Source organism: Hibiscus syriacus, unplaced genomic scaffold (assembly GCF_006381635.1).
Source record: "Hibiscus syriacus cultivar Baekdansim isolate YM2019G1 unplaced genomic scaffold, ASM638163v2 tig00003041_pilon, whole genome shotgun sequence".
NCBI lineage: Eukaryota > Viridiplantae > Streptophyta > Magnoliopsida > Malvales > Malvaceae > Hibiscus > Hibiscus syriacus.
Genome location: NW_024061960.1, coordinates 5,006,742 through 5,026,589, shown reverse-complemented (window position 1 = coordinate 5,026,589; position 19,848 = coordinate 5,006,742). Strand labels below are relative to the sequence as shown.

The 19,848-nt window shown below is 37.3% G+C and overlaps 1 protein-coding gene across 2 annotated transcripts in view; it reads left to right on the top strand.

Moving 5' to 3' along the window:
* The window catches only part of LOC120169739 (THO complex subunit 2-like), a 41,917-nt gene extending 24,505 nt beyond the window's left edge, over nucleotides 1–17,412 (top strand). Inside the window, exons 20-33 of one of the 2 annotated variants that reach the window (XM_039177872.1) lie at nucleotides 10,152–10,248; nucleotides 10,342–10,470; nucleotides 10,736–10,839; nucleotides 11,258–11,438; nucleotides 11,567–11,748; nucleotides 11,867–12,473; nucleotides 12,637–12,741; nucleotides 13,538–13,693; nucleotides 13,783–13,863; nucleotides 14,515–14,958; nucleotides 15,047–15,209; nucleotides 15,357–16,198; nucleotides 16,581–16,888; nucleotides 17,094–17,412. In XM_039177872.1, coding sequence (XP_039033803.1) covers nucleotides 10,152–10,248; nucleotides 10,342–10,470; nucleotides 10,736–10,839; nucleotides 11,258–11,438; nucleotides 11,567–11,748; nucleotides 11,867–12,473; nucleotides 12,637–12,741; nucleotides 13,538–13,693; nucleotides 13,783–13,863; nucleotides 14,515–14,958; nucleotides 15,047–15,209; nucleotides 15,357–16,198; nucleotides 16,581–16,888; nucleotides 17,094–17,133 — 3,439 coding nt within the window. In that variant the 3' untranslated portion in view covers nucleotides 17,134–17,412. Of the gene's footprint in view, nucleotides 1–10,151; nucleotides 10,249–10,341; nucleotides 10,471–10,735; nucleotides 10,840–11,257; nucleotides 11,439–11,566; nucleotides 11,749–11,866; nucleotides 12,474–12,636; nucleotides 12,742–13,537; nucleotides 13,694–13,782; nucleotides 13,864–14,514; nucleotides 14,959–15,046; nucleotides 15,249–15,356; nucleotides 16,199–16,580; nucleotides 16,889–17,093 lie in introns of both variants that reach the window. The other variant, XM_039177865.1, reaches the window with a different exon arrangement.
* The last annotated feature ends 2,436 nt before the right edge of the window (nucleotides 17,413–19,848 follow it).

Sequence of the window (19,848 nt, the reverse complement as noted above, 5' to 3'; positions counted from 1 at the left end):
GCCTCTCAGCTGTTCCGGGTCTGAAATAACGTCCTCTGCTACCTTCAATGATGAAATGGTGCTAATTCTATTCCTATTCAGTGCACACAGATGAAAAAACTGTGTTTCTGTCCCCCACAATACTCCATTTCACTTTGGACCTTTGTAGCCAAATCCTCTCCTCCTTCCTATGCAAATTCCACAACTCCTTCCTCGAAAAAACAAGCAGTTCCCTTTCTTGAGAAGAAATCCCCCTCCTTGTATCTTCAGTTCCGATCCATTAATTCTTGCTTCTAAATCTGAAATATCGTCAGAGAGTCCCCTATGATTACTCCTTGGCCAATTCCTAATGACCTGCTTTGTTCCTCTAAGAAGAGAAAACAAACCCCTACCACCCTTAACCTTCCTCTGATTTGAAACTGATTTTTCCACCACCCCAGCAAACCCATCTTCCTTAAGCAAGTAGTTGTAAAACCTAAACAGCTTAGGACCCCAATTATTACATTCTTCTACAAGCAGAACTGGATTGTGATCCGATAGGGATTTGGGAAGCATTTTTTGGATCACATTAGGGAATTGATTTAAAAATGAACCACTTATCAAAAATCTATCAAGCCTTACCCAAGTAGATGACTATTATTACACCATGTGAATCTCCCCCCCTACTAACAGTAAATCCATCAAATTATATAACTGAATAAAAGACCTAAACAGATCCACAGAACGCCAATTTTGTGTAAATCCACATTTCTCCTCAAGAACCAGATAAGCATTGAAATCCTCCCATGCAAACTGGCATATTCAAACTTTGCACAAAATATAAAAAATCCCTAAAAAAATCCTCTTTTTCAGCCTCTACTGATAGACCATACACATTAATAATGACACATTCAAAATTACTCATCTTGAACTTCCCTGATAATGCCATAAACCTACTGTGGTTATGCTGATCCCTGACCTCAAAAAGATTCTCATTCCACAAACACATCCAACCACCTGCAGAACCATCAGTTGGAATAACACAACTACCTCTGAGCCGATTACCCCCAAGCTTTCTCGTTAATCCACTTCGACGAACATTCAGTTTTGTTTCCTGTAATAGCAAAATGATCGGCTTTTCTCTATAAACCAATCTTGACACTGCTATGATTTTTTCAGTTTTCCCAAGCCCCCTAATATTCCATGTAATAATTTTTTTTTTATTTTTTTTTTGATAGAAAGTAGGCCTCATTAAAAACCCCATTCAAATCCTCCATGTTGTGAAAGTAACATGAAGGATCAAAGGAGGAAAAGAGTGCCTAGAAACTTTATTCATAAGAACCAAATTACATAGGCAGAACTGTCTCCTAAACCTTAAACTGAAGAACATAAGACTTAAATCAAAACACCTAACACAACAGAAAGTTACATTTCCTGTTAATCAACACAACCAAATAAACCAAAAAATCACCCTATCCCATCTTTAGCTAATTTGTCAGCTTCCCAGTTTGCCGCCCTCAAAATATGCCTAATGATAACATCCTTTGCTGCCAAAAGCGAAACTATATCCTTCACCAAGGATAGAAACAAAGGAGTGCATAAGCCCGAATTTTGGATCCACTTCATAGCATTAATCGAGTCGGATTCCAGAATAACTCTCTGATTAGGAGCCAAATCTAACTCATCCATAAGACAAAGCCCCCTCTTAATTGCCAACAATTCTGCCATGATAGGAGGACCACCCCAACTGATTCAGAGAACCATTGCAACAACACTCCACTACTATCCCAAATCAGACCACCAATACCTCCTTTATCCCACCCCGAAACCATCGTTCCATCAACATTTAGCTTTAAGAACCCATCCGGGGGAGGAACCCAGCGAATTGATTGAGAGCAGTCCTTTCCTGATCTTCCCACCTAATCAGCCAATTTTAAATCGCCTACTAGGGAATCTAAAGGAATAACCAAATCGTTGAACCGAGCTACAAACCATGAAGCTACTCTAAATCTAACAATGAAAGACAATCTGACCAAATCCAGCTTTCCTTTCTGAAAAATAATCTCATTTCTACATTTCCATACTGACCACACCACTGCCCTAGGAATGAATTTCCAAATCAAAGATTTAGGCAATAAATCATCCCACAGTGAAAAAATCAATGATATGCTTTGGAATCACCAAAGACACATTCCACATTTTCAAAAATGACGACCACAGATCCCACACAGCCCTACAATGCAGAAATAAATGAGATATTGATTCCACCTCCTTACCACACAATACACAACATTGATCATCAATATTTGCTACACCTCTCTTTACTAACTCCTCTTTAACCGACACTCTCTGGTGCGCTAATTGCCAAACAAACGTTTCCACCCGTGGAGGTGCTAACCCTACCTAAATATGTTTTTCCCAATTCACAAGATTCTGTTCAAAACCACCATGATCAAAGAAAGAGTTGACACAAGACTTTGCTGTAAAAATTCCTTCAACATTCCCTAACCAAATCCAACAATCATCTTCTGTAGAATAAAGGGAAGTATTATTCAACAGAGAAATCAACTGTAGCCACTGTTCAATTTCCCAATCTGCCAAATTCCTTCTCATTTGGATATCCCACACCCAACCCGAGGCATTATTCACCCTAAACTCCATCACTTTACCTGCTTTATTGTTGGATAAAACAAAGTCTTGGAAACAGAATTTTCAACGGAACTTCTCCCAACCAAACATCATTCCAAAACTCCACAGATTCCCCTTTCCCTGTCTTCAAACGCATATTCATTCTAAGACAGTCTCCAAAACCATCATTGCTGAAGAAGTTTTTTACCACACCTTTCCAAATCCACGATGCACGAGCAGACCACGAATTCCCCATCATAATGGAATTCAGATCCAAATTATAAACAGCACACACCACTCTCTTCCACCAAGACTTCTTTTCTGAAGCAAACTTCCAAACTCATTTCCCTAGTAAGGCTCGGTTCAAAAGTGCTAAATTAGGGATTCCTAGGCCCCCAATTTTTTTGGTTTAGTAACCAACTTCCAATTGACCCAATGGATTTTTTTCTTGTCAACCGAACCCCCCCCCCCACAGAAATGAAGCCATGATAGAGTTAAGTTTAAGTAACACAGAGGTTGGAATACTGAAAATAGAAAGAAAATATACGGGGAGGGAACACAGCACCGATTTGACCATCACCACCCTTCCCGCTATCGACAAGGAATTAGCCATCCAACCACTCAATTTAGCATGAATTTTTGCCACTATAGGCTCCCACATAGCAGCCGAATTCCTCTTGTACCCCAAAGGAAGTCCTAAATATTCTGATGGAAAAAAGACTACCGAATAGCCTATATCATTTGCCCAAGTAGATAACTCCCCATCCTCAACATTAATACCAAAAATCCTGCTTTTGACTAGATTTATCTTCAACCCCACCAAAAGTTCATAAATGAGTAACACTCTTCTAACATTCCTCAAATCACGGATAGAACCTTTACTGAAAATTATAAGATCATCCGCAAATTGGAGATGTGATAGCTTGAATGCTCATTCATGAACTCCTAAATCAAACCCTGAAAACAGTCACATTTCCACTGCTTTAGTTAACAACAAATGCAACAACTCAGCAGCCAAATTGAACAACATAGGTGAAAGCGAACAACCTTGCCTCAAACCCCTGGATGTATTACATTTCTCCGTAGGAGACCCATTTACTAAAACCGAAATCGAAGCAGTTGATATACATTGATACATCCAGGATCTCCACTTAACTGCAAACCCCATTTTGTTCATTAATTGCATCAAAATTGTCCAATCCACCGAATCGTAAGCTCTCTTAAAATCCACCTTGAAGACTACTCCCTTCAACCCTTTCTTTCTCCAAAAGTCAATACTCTCATTTGCAATAAACGAGCAGTCCAATATGTTTCTACCCGGGATGAAAGCAAATTGAGACGGACTCATAATATCATTAATACACAAACTCAATCTTCTAGCTAAGACTTTAGATAGAACTTTATATAATCCTCCCACTAGACTAATAGGCCTAAAATCTTCCAATCTCTCCGGATTTGCCTTCTTTGGAATAAGGGAAATGAAGGAAAAATTCATCTCCGACTCCCACTCCTTCCCCACATAGAAATCCCTAAAAAACATCACATCATCCTTCAAAAAACTCCAGAACTTCTTAACAAACCCTAAATTCATACCGTCCGGGCCCGGAGCTTTATTGATATCCGAATGAACAATAACTTCCCACACTTCCTCTTCAGAAAAAGGCTTCTCCAAAGTTGAACTCTGACCTTCTAAAAGTTTAAGAAAATCCAAATTTAATTCCTCAGCCTCCAATGTGTTTTTTTTTATTAAATAACCCCTTAAAGAACTCCACCACTGTTGCTTTAACTGAAGTAGGATCTTCTATGATTTCGCTGTCAACTTTGAGGGACTTAATGCAATTTATCCTCCCTCTAATTGTTGCACTGTGATGAAAAAACCTTGTGTTCTTATCCCCCTTTAAACTCCATTTCAATCTAGACTTTTGCAACCAAATTGATTATTCCTTCTTTTGTAGCTCCCATAGTTGTCTCTTTGCTTCAACAATAGAATTCATTGACACCATAGAAGTCCCTTGTTACAAATTCATTTCCATACCCTAGATAACTTCCTCCAACGATCTGATTTTGCTTGGTAATTGAAGAAAACCCTTTCTATCCCAATTTTTTGCCACGTTCTTCACCCTGTTAATTATTTTGGAAATGGACATCGAATTCTTCTGTGTACCAAATTTAAGCAGCTCCTTTTTCAACAACTCACTAAAACATTCCTCCTCCAACATATAATTAAACAAGCGAAACGGCTTCGGTCCCCAATTACATACCTTATTGTCCAGCAGAATAAAATTATGGTCAGAAATGGACCAAGGTTGCAAAGATTGACTGATCTTTGGGAAGTATGAAAAAAAACTCTGATCAACTAAAAACCGATCCAACTCTCAAAAGTTGGAACTTCCCTGTTATTACACCACATAAACTGACCTCCAACTAAAGGCAAATCAATTAAATTCGCCTTAGAAACAAATTCTCGAAAAATATTCATTGAAGCCGAATTCACATCACCTCCTAGTTTCTCTTCCCGAGTCATTATTGCATTGAAATCTCCACCTATGCACACTGGACAATCTAGTTGTTCCAGAAACGAAGATAATTCCCTAAAAAACATCTCCTTATCAGCCTCTACACTTGGACCATATACATTTATAAAACAACACATCCCTGGAAAACCATCCATCCACCCTTTTAAGGCCACAAATCTACTTTGGATAACCTCTTCCTGTACCACAAATACCTTTTGATTCCACAAAGATATTAGTCCACCAGTAGAACCAATAGCAGGCACAACCACCGAACCATTAAGAATTTTGCCTCCCATTTTCCTTATTAACATAGTACTGACAACTTCCAATTTGGATTCTTGTAAAAATAAAATTGTCGGTTTTTTCTCCTCAACAAATCTCCTAATAGCTCGAGCTTTAACCCTCCTCCCCAAACCCCTAACATCCCAACACATAATGGACCACTCTACCATCATATATATTTCATAACCATAATCCCCTAGTCCTACCACCAGCCTTTAATCATCCCTGTCTTTTACCAAAGGAGCAACTCTGGTGACGAAATCCTTTTCTCCTTTAAACTTTACCCCCAACAATTTAGATACATTCCAAACTTCTAATGCTTCTGCCTTCCCTTGTTTCTCATTTTCTGAAACAAAATCAGCATCCTTACCGCCACAACTTTTAGCATCCCATCTCCTAGCATAAACCTTGTTATGGAAACCTCTTTCGACTTTACTAACCGACGCACTCCTCTCAGAAGGTCGTCGCTGTGAAGAATTCTCAGACCCAATCTGCAAACCATTTTCAACCGGTGTAACAGATATTGAATCTTCAATCTTATTACCATTTGTGTTTGAATTTGGACTATCCTGCTCAGGCCCAAACACCTCTAACCTACCCATGCTGGAAATAAGTCCATCATCTTGAACACCTTTATCTTTCCCCGAGGTGTCTCCTTGTAAGTTGGACACCTTTTTCCTCCCCTCAGAAATTGCCCCTGACACTATCTGCTTACTGAAACTTTCACCTAGTACTGTCCCCTCGGTACAAACGTCAACAATTAAACCTTTATTGACTTCGTTTTTTTTCAAATTACCCTCGTTAAGTTAGCCACCCCCTAAGAAATACCTCGAACCCACTCTTCAGCCCTATTCATAGTCTGACATTTGCTGGATATTCAACTACACTTGCATACCTCCTCGATCCTCCCTTTTACTCCCTTCCGACGAAGCCTCCTCCCAAGGATCCACTGTTCCTTCTACAGAACCATCTTCCTCAACCCCATCTTCAAGCTCAGGAAAGAAATCCTCGCTGCTATCTACCTTAATCTTAATAGTGAATGACCTACCACAAGTATTAATGATGACATGTGGAGGGATGTCAAACAGGCTCTCAACCCTTAACAACATCTGAGCCACCCTGTAATCAACTCTTTAAGCTGTCTGCTCCTGAATCTTCACTACTTTACCCCATCTCGCTGCCAAACTGGAAAAGAATGAAACTGACCAACAATTTAATGGGACACCCATCATGGATACTGCACAATAAGGTAAAGGAACACCCTTCTCTTCCATCACAGGCTCCAACCTTTCAAACCAAAAGGACAAAGCCTCCCTTCCATAATTTTTATTTTTGACATTTGATTTAATATCATACAACACCAAAATCAATCCTCAAATTATAGTCAGGAACCCTTTACAGACCCCAACATCTCCATCCTGAAAATCTCTTCTATAATCTATTGTCCCCCTTTAAAAAAAAAAATTCTCAGCATGTCACATACTTCCCTAGTAGCTGCAGCTTCGGCTCTGGCTTGAACATACTCTTGAGAAGGCTGAGAGACCTCCCTGGTAGCTCCAAGGATTCCTTGACCATACTATTAATCACCCTCCTATAAACTCTATCATAAAAGCTCACCTCCACTTCGCCCTCCGAGCACACACTACCCGAGTGACATGGTGCAATTCTTAACCTTCTCCGGTTCATTGAATTTTTTACCCGAGAAAAGTCCTGAATAGAATATCTTGAAGAATCCAAACTGCTCTCCTTAACTAAATTTCTATCATCCACCATTAATCCTGAACTGGTTCCATCTCTTAAAACCGAGATTCGTTCTCTGACACTCAAATTAGAAACACTACCCTCCTTAAAACTGCCCTGGTAATTCTCCATAACCTCCTTCCTCTTCTTTGAATCAACCTCTTGGTCACCTGATACGCTATCCCTATGAAAATTATTCTGCCTATAAGGACCTAAAACAAGATCCTACTGTTTACTCCTCTACCCATCAGACTGCTCCACAACCAAGTCGACACTCTGTTCACCTTGCGCCAGTTCCTTTTCCCCCCATGAAATTATTGTTACTCGCCTAGGCTCAACATCTTCTTCAGAATTCATAGGATTAGCTGAACTGAAATTGGGCTGAAGAATGAATTTATCTCCAATCCATTTTATATTATAAGCAGGCCCAGAAGGATAAATTTTCTTAGTAAAGGTTAAGGAAACCTCGTCATCAGATTTAGTATCTTCAACAGGTAAAATATTTTCTCTCAGACCTAGCCCCACGTGGCCTCCCACTTGGATTGACCTACTATCCACAAAACCTGACAGCTCACAATTAGAAGTTTCTGCATTTGACTTCCTTATACAGCCTGTCCCCCACTAACTCCATTCATATCACTGATATGGCCATTATTCAGCCAAGAGATAACTTTATGCCTAGAAAACTCTACTGACTCTTCTCTATCAACTGCCATAGCATGAACACAATCATCCCCTGCCTCAGATAAGATGTAATTACTGTTCAACTTATTTGAAATTTTCTCATCCATCTTCCTCCCCAACTCCTTCGGCTGAATCAACACAGACCCCATGGAAATCTTAACTTTGAAAGATCTACCATAAGAGCCTACAGTAACTGTTTCAGGAACATCGAATGGACTCTCCACCCTGAGCAAAACCTTTGCAGTGATTCATCCTTGAAACAAATGAACCTTCCCTATTTCCCTGTAAGTTTCTCCAAGAAAGCCTCATTCCAGCATAGTAGAGGCAAACCACACAATTTTATCTGGCACAAAGACAAAGGTATTCCATTCTCATTTAATATCGGAGCTAACCAATCGAAACACGAGGACGGCTCTTCCATCTTATTCTCCCAAACATAAGAGAATTCTTCAACCGAGGCAAATGTGATGATGCAAGCCTTCCAAGCTTATCCCCATCTCGACACCTGAACTCTTTTTTTTTTTATAGGAATAGTAGGCCTCACTAAAAACCCCCTTCATGATTAACGGAACTTGAAAATAGTTCCTTAATCAGCGGAAGGAGGAAAAGAGTGCCCTAGGAGTTCATTAATCTTAAAACATTACAAAGTAATACAAAGTCTAATCTCCCTCCAGAGATAAAAAGCCAAAAAGAACCAGCCCTTGACAGAACATAATACTCAACCAATACCAGCCTTAGCTAGAACATCCGCCTCTATATTGGCTGTTCTACTAACCCATCTAATAAGACCTTCATAAACACTAAGCTTTTGAATAATTTCCTTAACAACTTGAACATAAACGACATGACAAGAACCAACATCCTTGACCCAACCAATTGCCACCTTACTATCACTCTCGATAATCAATCTCTCTTTTATCGACTCCAAAGCTTCTTTTATCGACTCGAACTCATAAGATGATTTCATTATACCTGTTCATGATCGTTTAACCCATTCCGAATTGTTTGTCGAAATAAGCATCTCCCACACATTCCTTGCACCAGTAGCTTTCTGTTTGCTACCCTCAACATTAATCTCTGGCTCTTGTTCTCTTCGCCTGCTAACATCAGACTTCACTACTTCCTTATACGATCTACCATCACTGAAGCTTTTCATCGACTGTGCCTTTACCCCATTCTAAGTCGAATCCTGCTTTCTTGACTTGATCATCAACGTACTCTTCCCATCAACAACCTCCTTCCTATTTACCTTTTGATACTTAGCAACCCCTACAGATATTTTCCTCCCATCAAACACTTCCCATTCACATATTGGATAGCTCTCTTCCTACTTTCCTCATCAGCAAATTGGACAAAAGCAAACGTCGACTTGTACTTTGATTTCTCTAAAAACCGTGGAATGAATATTCTTAAAATCTGACCATAGGGACTAAAAAAATCCCATATCACACGTCTTGAGACCCTCTTACTAAGAATATCAATGAACACTGTCCATTCCTCACCAGAAGCAATGAACTTTTTCAAATTTTCTCTAATCCTCTCTCTACCAGTTGCACTCATTCTCTCTCTTTACTTAAATATTATTTCAGTGATTTTATTAGTTTTAGCTTTTATTGTTTTTTCTTCTTATTTTCCTTGAATTTAAGGAGGTGGGAGGATTAAATTTTGGCTCTAATTTCCGACCTGAATAGAAAGAATTTCATGATAAGCCGGTGACTGACTATTAACAGATCCTCTGGCAGTTGGATTCTTTATTATTAACAAGATTAGAATATTAAGTTGTTGTCTCACCTACTCTGTCTGCCATTTTTTTTCAATGTGTTGAAACTTAGAATGCAAAATTTGCATGGTAATCCTAGTTTCAGAGATTTTTTATGCATTTTTTTCCTTTTCTACTAATAGTTCCATCGACACATGTATGATTCCAAACACACTCGTATAACGTGAAAATGAAGTAGATTTCCTAGATATTTTTGAATGCCCTTTTATTCTCGTCATTTCAAAACTGCAGACATCGGAATTTTTCCCTTTGCGTGTCTCTAAGCTCAAAAGGCCAACCTTGAGCTTTTTCATCCCGTTGTCTTGAAACCTTAGTCTTTATAGATAAAGCTGTTCTGTTTGTTGGATTTTGGAGTGTTACCCTTAAAATTCATGAGATGAAAAAGTCCCGGAATCCTTTCTCATCTATATTTTCTTCATGTTGTTTCATGCAGATCATTTTTACTATTTTTTATTTTTCATTGAACATCGGCTATGATGTATATGCCTTTAGATTTGAGATATATTTCATCATTTATTTTTTTGAGATTTCACTATGCTTATTTTTTTTTTATATTTTTGTAGGTGTAAGAAGTACCCATCAATGGAGCTGAGGGGCCTTTTCCAGTATCTGGTTAATCAGTTAAAAAAGGGCCAAGGAATTGAACTTGTTCTCCTGCAGGTTCATAGTACATAAAGACCGAAAGCTTAAAGATTTTTCATCGTTAAGCCTGAAAACTAAAATTGCTAACTGGAAGTTTTATGATCGAGGCAGGAGCTTATTCAACAAATGGCAAATGTACAATTCACAGAAAATCTGACCGAGGAGCAGTTGGATGCAATGGCTGGAAGTGAAACTCTTCGATATCAAGTGACTTCGTTTGGCGTAACTCGAAATAATAAGGTGATCATTTAAAGTTTGATATTACGCTAGTTCATTAAGCAAAGATTAATGTTTTAACTTTTTTTTCTATTAGTGGTGTGTTCCATTGTTTACTATTTAGAAGAAATTAGTAGATACAACTCTCTTTTTTTTTAATGGAAGAAAAAATCAGAAACTATCATCTACGTATTTGTGTTTGAAAATGTTCTACTCTTTTATTTTGTCCACAAACTATCATATCTGTCGCAGCATATTGTTTTTTATTGATTAAAAACTGTTTATGCAGGCACTGATTAAATCCACTAATAGGCTCAGAGATTCATTGCTTCCGAAGGATGAACCTAAGTTGGCTATTCCACTTTTGTTACTTATTGCCCAACACCGTTCTTTGTAAGTTGTACAACGATTTGTATTGTTGCTCCTATAATGGTTTATTGTAGATACACTTGGGTGTTGGTTGTTGGTTATATGTAGGCCCTTGTGTATCCATACATGTTATATTGTTCTCTATAGTTCTGTTTGTAAATATTTCTTGAACTTGTTATTTCATTTCTATCCGCTGTTTCTTGTTTATTATTAGGTATCTGTCATGAAAGAGAGGAAGTTTCAAAATTTCAAGATTTGTTGGAAACATTTAGCAATTTGTTTTTCTGTATGCACATATCTGCTGACTTTCATTTGGTGTTTATTGATGACTAATTATGTAGTTGGATTCCAATCCTGCCTAAATAAATTTCAATGGAAGGTATCTATTATAAAGTGACTGTTGGAATCAGTTGTTTAACCTCATTTCTATTATCACCTACAGGGTTGTCATAAATGCAGATGCTCCTTACATTAAGATGGTTAGTGAGCAGTTTGACAGAAGCCATGGGACTCTTCTTCAGTATGTAGAATTCCTATGTAGTGCAGTGATACCACCTGCTGCTTATGCCCAACTAATTCCCTCACTTGATGATCTTGTGCATTTGTACCACCTTGATCCTGAGGTATGTTTAGTTCTTCATGAGTCCATTTGTGTTCTTCACTCTCGCTGCACCATGTTAGAGGCCTGGGAATCTTGACATGGTTAGATAGAATGAGGAAATGTTTTTTGAGGTTATTTTTCTCAACACAGGTTGCATTTTTGATATATCGTCCTGTGATGAGGCTCTTCAAGTGTCAAGGAAGTTCTGATGTTTTCTGGCCTTTAGATGTTAGTGAAACTGCAGATGTTGCTAGGGCATGCTCAGAGTCTAACAGTAAGGATGATTCTAGCCGCGTGATACTGGATTTGGGTCCTCTTCGGAAGCCTACAATGTGATAATATTATTTTCGTCCTCTGTACATTGGACATTTTCATGTTGCTGAATAAACAGCTCAACAGTTTCGGAAGTGCTCGCCCCTCTGATTGCTTTCAATAATCATTATTTTGCAGGTGGTCTGAACTTCTTGACACTGTTAAAACCATGTTGGCTTCTAAAGCCTGGAATAGTCTCTCTCCTGACCTTTATGCTACATTTTGGGGGCTTACACTATATGATCTTTATGTTCCTAGAAACGTTTATGAGTCTGAAATTGCTAAGCAGCATGCTGCTCTTAAGGCTCTGGAAGAGCTTCCTGATAATTCCAGTTCAGCAATTAGCAAACGGAAAAAGGACAAGGAAAGAATTCAGGAAGCTTTAGATCGTCTAACTTGTGAACTTCATAAGCATGAGGAAAATGTTGCATCTGCCCGTAGGCGACTTACTCGTGAAAAGGACAAATGGCTGAGTTCGTGCCCTGATACTCTAAAGATTAACATGGAGTTTCTCCAGCGTTGCATATTTCCTCGATGTACCTTTAGCATGCCAGATGCCGTCTATTGTGCAATGTTTGTGCATACTCTCCATTCTCTAGGCACACCTTTTTTTAACACTGTGAATCACATCGATGTTCTGATATGCAAAACCTTACAACCCATGATATGCTGTTGCACTGAGTATGAAGCAGGAAGACTAGGGAGGTTTCTGTATGAAACACTAAAGATTGCATACTACTGGAAGGTAGACAGGATTCCCGTTAAGCTTTCCTCATGGCTCATATTACCCAATATTGATCAATTTACTGCTTTGATACGTGCTTTGATATTTCAGAGGAATTTTAATGTTAACTGAAACATTTAGTTTGATTGGAGTGGTTTTTTGTTGACCACTGCTTCCTTTGCAGAGTGATGAGTCCATATATGAGCACGAGTGTGGAAATATGCCGGGGTTTGCTGTGTATTATAGATATCCAAATAGCCAGCGTGTTACATATGGGCAGTTCATAAAGGTAAGTTTTTATGTATTTTGGTTCCTTAAGATATCCTTTTGGTTGATAGTGAGGGTGAGGCCTACACATCTTTTACAAGAAAACAGATGTACCGAATTGTTCTTGTAATATTCTCAGTGCACTAGGTTCATTTTGAGGAAACATTTAGTAGTTTGGTGTCTCTGTTTCAATTTGCAGCGTACAACCTGTGTAGTGAATATGAACATCTTGTCTGAGGAAATATATCATATATGTGAAGCTTGAAATTGATTTAAACTTTGTCATGGGCATTTGCTTAGTTATGTGGTTCGACTTTGACACTTAACCTTGTTAAAACTGATGATATATTGGGTTGGCACCTTTAAGCAGTTTTGCGTTGAATGCTTTTATCGAGTGTGTACACATTGGGATTTTACGTGCACTCTAATTCTATGAAATGAACATGAAATAAACTTTATCATATCTTGAGAGTATTTCTATTATTATCTTCTAAGGATCCAATGTGATTTTGCTTTTGTGTGGTATTTTTCTGAGTAAATTAATTATTCATATGAAATTTACTCATTAAACAACTTATAAATATAGTTCATTCTTCTGTCTTGTAATGGTATCTGGAATACTCCAAAATATTTTCTTAGTCATGGATTAATTTCTCAAATGTTAGATATCTGCATGTAAACCACTGGTAATTATCTGTTTCTGGAATGTAGTCTATGATGCTTCTGTTTTACATTATCTATGCTTATCTTGAATTTCTATGCTAATTCTTCTCTGTGATTAAGTTTTTGTTTCTTTTATTATTATATTTTTATGAAAGGTACATTGGAAATGGAGCCAAAGGATCACAAGGTTATTGATCCAATGCTTGGAATCAACTGAGTACATGGAGATTCGTAATGCTTTAATAATGTTGACAAAAATTTCTAGTGTTTTCCCTGTTACCAGAAAGAGTGGAATTAACCTAGAAAAACGGGTAAGAAATGTGGAGAACCATCAGTTTCTTATTTGATTTGTTTCTTTAGATATATTTATATGCTCCTTTATTTAACCTCTTGGGCACAGGTGGCCAAAATTAAAAATGATGAAAGAGAGGATCTCAAAGTGTTGGCAACAGGTGTTGCTGCTGCTTTGGCTGCTAGAAAGGTAACTGCTTGAGATGATATGGGCACCAATGTATAAAAAAAACTCGGTTAAATGAGTTATGGTTATACCTATAAGCTAAAACAGTTTGGCAAAATAAGTGTAGAGGTTTGTTTTTTGGTTTATGTTGGTTGATTTTTGCCTTCTTTTTTCTTGCTTAAACGCAAGAAAAGGGAAGAAAAAAAGCAAAAATTAGACATTTAAAAGTTTAGCTAACAGCTAAAGTGGGACACCCACCTAACCATAATAGTTGCATGAAAGTAAACCATGCATTTTGTTTTGTAAAAAAAAAAATTAATTTTAATTTTTTTTAAAAAAAAATATTTGCTTTTTATAGTAAATTGTCCAACTACTTATCAGCATCTATTTGGTAATTGATAAAATTGGAGGAAAAGACGCAAGGTAAACTAACATGATCCTGTTTATCCATTGTACCCACTTAATGCCGAAAACATGTCAAAGGTTTTGGTCCATGTCAGAAAACATTTTATATTTTTGCTTGCTGGGTTACTGTAGATGCATTTGAGGATTTGAGTCTGATTCTGATGGAGTACCAGGGACATTTTTGTTTCGTGTTTATTCTTGCATTTAAATCATGATGTCTATTCTTCCTGTTTTTTCATGCACTAACATGTGTAATCTTATACTTTGCAGTCATCATGGGTTACTGATGAGGAATTTGGAATGGGATATCTTGAGCTGAAGCCTGTGCCGCCGCTGGCTTCAAAATCTGTTCCTGGTAATGCAATTTCTGTACAAAATGGTTCATCAGTTAATGTTAATGAGGCCTCTGGTGGCAGGGCAGTTGCCTTGGGAACTCAACAATCAGATGTGAATTTGGTCAAGGACCAGGTTCCGAGAACAAAATCTGACGGGCGGTCAGAAAGAGCAGAAAATGCCCCTCTCGGCAAATCTGATCTGAAAACAAAAGGTAGTATGTCAGCCAATGGTTCTGATGCTGTGTCATCTGTTCCCTTACCTACTTCACAAGCTGGAGCAGCAAAATCACTTGAAAATCAGAAACAGCCTGATGATTCTTCTAATAAATTGGATAAACACGCAGCCAAAATTCCTGCAAAGAACTCTGCTGAATTAGAGGTATCTAATGCTCCCTTATGGGTGATTTTGGCACTTCTTCGTATTTTTCTTTGGGGTTTTCACATTTCACATTTTTGCTCTTCATCAGTCAAAAGCCTCTGCCAAACGCTCTGCACCTAGTGGATCTCTGACAAAGACACAGAAGCAAGATCCTGGAAAAGATGATGGCAAGTCGGTCAAAGCTGTTGGAAAAACTTCTGCAATTTCTGCGACTGACAGAGACGTTCCCTCTCATACAGAGGGCAGACAAGGTGGGACTACTAACGTTTCTTCAGCTATCATTTCCAATGGTAAAACAGTTGCTGCTCCACCTAAAGGTTCATTGGAATAGATATCCATGGATGACTTAAATGCAGATATTGTTGTTTATAAGCTTGCTGACTTATGTTTTTCTACAGGGAAAGATGATGGCTCCGAAGTCCCAGATGCATCAAGGCAATCTTCTCGAATGGTTCATTCTCCTAAGCAAGATGGTTCTGTTGCATCTTCAAAGTCCATTGATAAGCTGCAAAAGAGAACGAGTCCTGTGGAAGAGTCTGATAGATTAAGTAAGCGCCGTAAAGGGGATATTGAGTCGAAAGATCTGGATGGTGAAGTTCGATTATCTGACAGGGAGAGGTCCACAGACCATCGATCAGCTGATTTTGACAAGCCAGGAACCGATGAGGTGACAGGCTACAGGACTGTGGATAAGCCTTTGGATAGATCGAAAGATAAGGGAAGTGAGAGACATGACAGGGATTACAGAGATAGATTGGAGCGCTCTGAAAAGTCTCGTGCAGATGATATTTTGACTGAGAAATCAAGAGATAAATCTATAGAGAGACATGGAAGAGAGCGGTCTGTGGAGAGAAGCACTGATAGAAATTTGGATAGAGTTGGTGATAAAGTCAAGGATGAGCGCAGCAAAGAAGAAAGAAGTAAAGTACGGTATGCTGATACATCCATAGAAAAGTCTCATGCAGATGACCGGTTTCATGCGCAAAGCTTGCCTCTACCGCCACCTTTACCTCCTCATATGGTACCTCAATCTGTTAATGCTACTGGTAGAAGGGATGATGATCCTGACAGAAGGTTTGGTAGTACAAGATACACTCAAAGACTCTCTCCAAGGCATGAAGAGAAGGAGAGGAGATGGTCGGAAGAAAAATCCTTGGTTTCCCAGGATGATGGAAAGCGCAGAAGAGAGGATGAGTTTCGGGAGAAAAAGAGAGAAGAAAAAGAGGGGTTGTCATTGAAGGTATTGGAATGCTCTATCTTTACTCTTATATTATTTTTGGTGTTTAGTAGTGTTATCCCACATCTAGTAAGTCCTTGTTTCTTCTGCTCATTTATTCAAGTTTAGGGTCTCCTACTATTCCTACGAGTTTTAGGTCGCATATTCATATGGCATGTCTCTCTGTTCTGTTCTTTCTGCATGATCTCACATTCATGTGTTAGATTTTCGGTGATCTTATATTTTAAGCTTAGACTCTCGACTTTGTAAATTTTGGCTCTGAACTGTGAAGCTAAAAAAGAGTAAAATGACTTCTAAATTGCTCATTGGGTAAAAATCAGGGCCTTGACATCATAGCGGTTTTTTTTTTGGGCAAAGGTTTTTGCTTACATTTGTGTCTATGTAGGTGGAGGAGAGGGAGAGAGACAGGGAGAGGGAGATAGAGAAAGCAAATGTTGTGAAAGAGGATGATGCAGATGCAACTGGTGTCAAAAGGCGGAAACTTAAGAGAGACTATTTGCCATCAGATGCTGGACAATATTCTCCTGTCGCCCCTCCACCCCCACCTCTCTCCACCGGGATACAATCATATGATGGAAGAGAGAGAGAACGAAAGGGTGCAATGATGCAGCGCGGGGGTTACTTGGAGGAACCAGGGATGAGAATTCATGGTAAAGAAACAACCAGCAAGATGACTCGTCGCGACACTGATCTGTATCCTTAAAAAATGAGCCAAATTATAGGTATATTTATCTAAATATTTTGTGACACATTTGTCCTTTGAAAGTTAACGATTTTGTTATATGTGCTGCTGTTCATTTAGTGTAAATGCCGATTAGCCTAGTACATTTTGCCCTTCACATAAATTATTGTTCTATTGCAAATAGAAAAAAGTGGTAATTCCTTGATGAAAGTTTAGGATGTACGGATCTGAGCAGAAGCGGAGGCACCGGAAGTAAGATACGAAGAAAGGTTTTCGAATTCACGGGAAAACAAATTTCACTTACCCACAGTTGACGATTGCTGCTGTAAAACTTGGGCGAGGTTCTTTACCACTCCACGTCCATGCTTGCCTTCAAAATTTCTGCTTTTTGTCCTCTCGTTAGGAAGGCTTCATGAATCAAAAGGGACTGCCAATTTGTACAATTTCTATAGGAAAGATATTGTAAATTCTTCAGCATTCTGTATTGTAGCAGTGTAACTATAACTTTTTTTAAGCAATTTTTATTGTATTTTTACCGTCTCCCCACCTTATCTTGGAAAATGTGAAAGCTTCATATTTTCTGCATTAACACCAAATAGTAGCTGAAGCTTGAATTTAGCTAAGCAAACTGAGTTGTGGTTTGTTTGTGTTCAAATTGCAATTAAATTAGAATTTTTCTCTAATATTTTATTATTAAAGATAACACTGTACATTCATATAATATGTACATCTCAAATCCATGTTACATGGCGCAAGAGATTTTATAATATAATTAGTTCATTTTGACTTAAAGTATTTAATAATAAAAAATATTATTAATAAAGTATCTATTAGACAATAAATGAGTTTTTGACGTCAGTCTAAAAATAATATTTTATGAACAAGTTGGTGGGCCACTGCACCTTTTACAAGAATCAAAATACTATTTGTTAGTTCCTCTTATATTGTTATATTAGTTTGGGTTTAAAGATTTAATTTTTTAACAATAAATATTTATAAGCTCTTGCATGTGATGTTTTAACTTAAAATTTTATAAGATAATAATCTAACTATTAAGATTGTTTGATTTGTGTATTAATTCTTATTAAATTTAATGTCAACCATGTTTAAGATATCATTCTTAAATCTTGGTATACATATAGTAAATATTGTAGGATTTTTGTATACAAAAAATGTCAGAGTATATTCCTTATTAATATAGGTGAAACCCAATGGATTTATTTGTTGTAAGGATTTTTTTGTGCAAGAAAAAGAAATTAAATTATTCTAGATTGAACTAAGAATTTAATGTTAATAGGAATTAAATTAATATATTTCATTAATATATTACAAAAGTAATTAATTAAAGTAGATTTTTAAATGTAAAACAAATTTCCTTCCTTTTCTTGCCCCTCCTTTAAGACTTCAATTTGACTTTTCTTTTTTTTCGTTAGCTTCATGTTAAAAGGAGTTGTATTTGAAACTCCGACACTGTAGATTTTTTACTTACAAATGAAGTTGCACAAAATCAAATATTTTTAAATTATTTTTGATAAAATGTAATTATTTGATATACTATTGGTGAAAAATTATTACATAAGTATTTTTAAGATAACGATAAGTGTTTTATTCATTTATTTTTTAATGTAGAAAAATATTTAAAATGTTGTGAAGAACGTTTAAGTGGATGTTCCATCTTTCATGGTTAATGTATGATAACTTAAGAATTAATTATTGTAACATATGATTCTAGTAACATATGACTTTGGAGTTTATAAAAGAATGTTTGTATTGTTGGATCCCTCCTTAATTGGAGAGGTTCTAGAAAATTCTAGAGCTTTCTGGAGAAGTGTAGAATTTTCTAGAACATTCTAGAGAACTCTAAAGAAATGTAGAACTCTCTAGAAGCTTTTGGAAGAGTGTGAAATCCCCTGGAGATGTGTGGAAGAGTATGGAAGAATATGGAAGGGAGTGGAAGAGTGTAGAGTTTCTTAGAGTGTGTGGAGCATTCTAGATAATTAACCTCCACCATTGGATGTAAGTAATCTTCACCATTCGGAGGTTGAGTAGTATAAATAGGGGTGAGAAACTTCATTCTTAACCATCCAAAATTCAAAAACACTAAGAGAGTCTACTTCTTAGAGTGAGAAACTAGAGAGTTAGAGAGCCTCTTTGAGAGAGAAGAGAGAGATTGGGAAGTCTTTATCCTCAAGCTTGAGTGAGCTATCAAGTGTGAGTCAAATTTTGTGAAAACATCCTTGTAATCCTACTATTCTTTTGTATAGTGGAAGAATCTCCAAATTGGAGAATTATACTCTTGTGCCCTCTTTACTATCCTTTAATCTCTAAGTGTCTATCTTAACTTCACGAAGCGGGAAAGATCGTTATTCCCAACATGTACATACTTATAAGATGAGCAAGAAAATATCATTATCTTGGTTCGGTAACATCTTTGTTTATGTTTAACAGCGATAATAATTTGCTTTTAAATTGTTAGTAAAAAAAATATTGTTGCAAGATGGAGATGTTAGCATTGGCTAACACAAATAATAAATAAAATAAAGATAATATAATCGATGTGTCTTGTAATGACTGCCTTAGAAGCAATTTCGCATGGATTGGTGTAATCTCTGTCTAAGACAGGGATGGACCTAGAAGGGGCGGGCGAGAGCAGTCGCCCCCTAAAAATTTCAAATCCCTGTATATTTTAGATAATTTCTTTGTATTTTCTATTGAAAATATGTTTTCGTCTCTCCTAAAATTTTATAAGTTCGCCCCTCCTAACATAAAATCTTGCATCCCTCCTTGCCTGTCTTTGAAGCAATTTCGCCTAGATTGGTGTAATCCCAAAATTGGTCGTTTCCCCTAAGGTTAACACAGTTTCCCAAATTTGTTCACCCGAAATAAGGAAATAGAACTCCATTAGCATTGCTATTTTTGAAGATATAAAAGAGAATTTAAGAGAAAACAAAGAATGTATATGAAATAATAA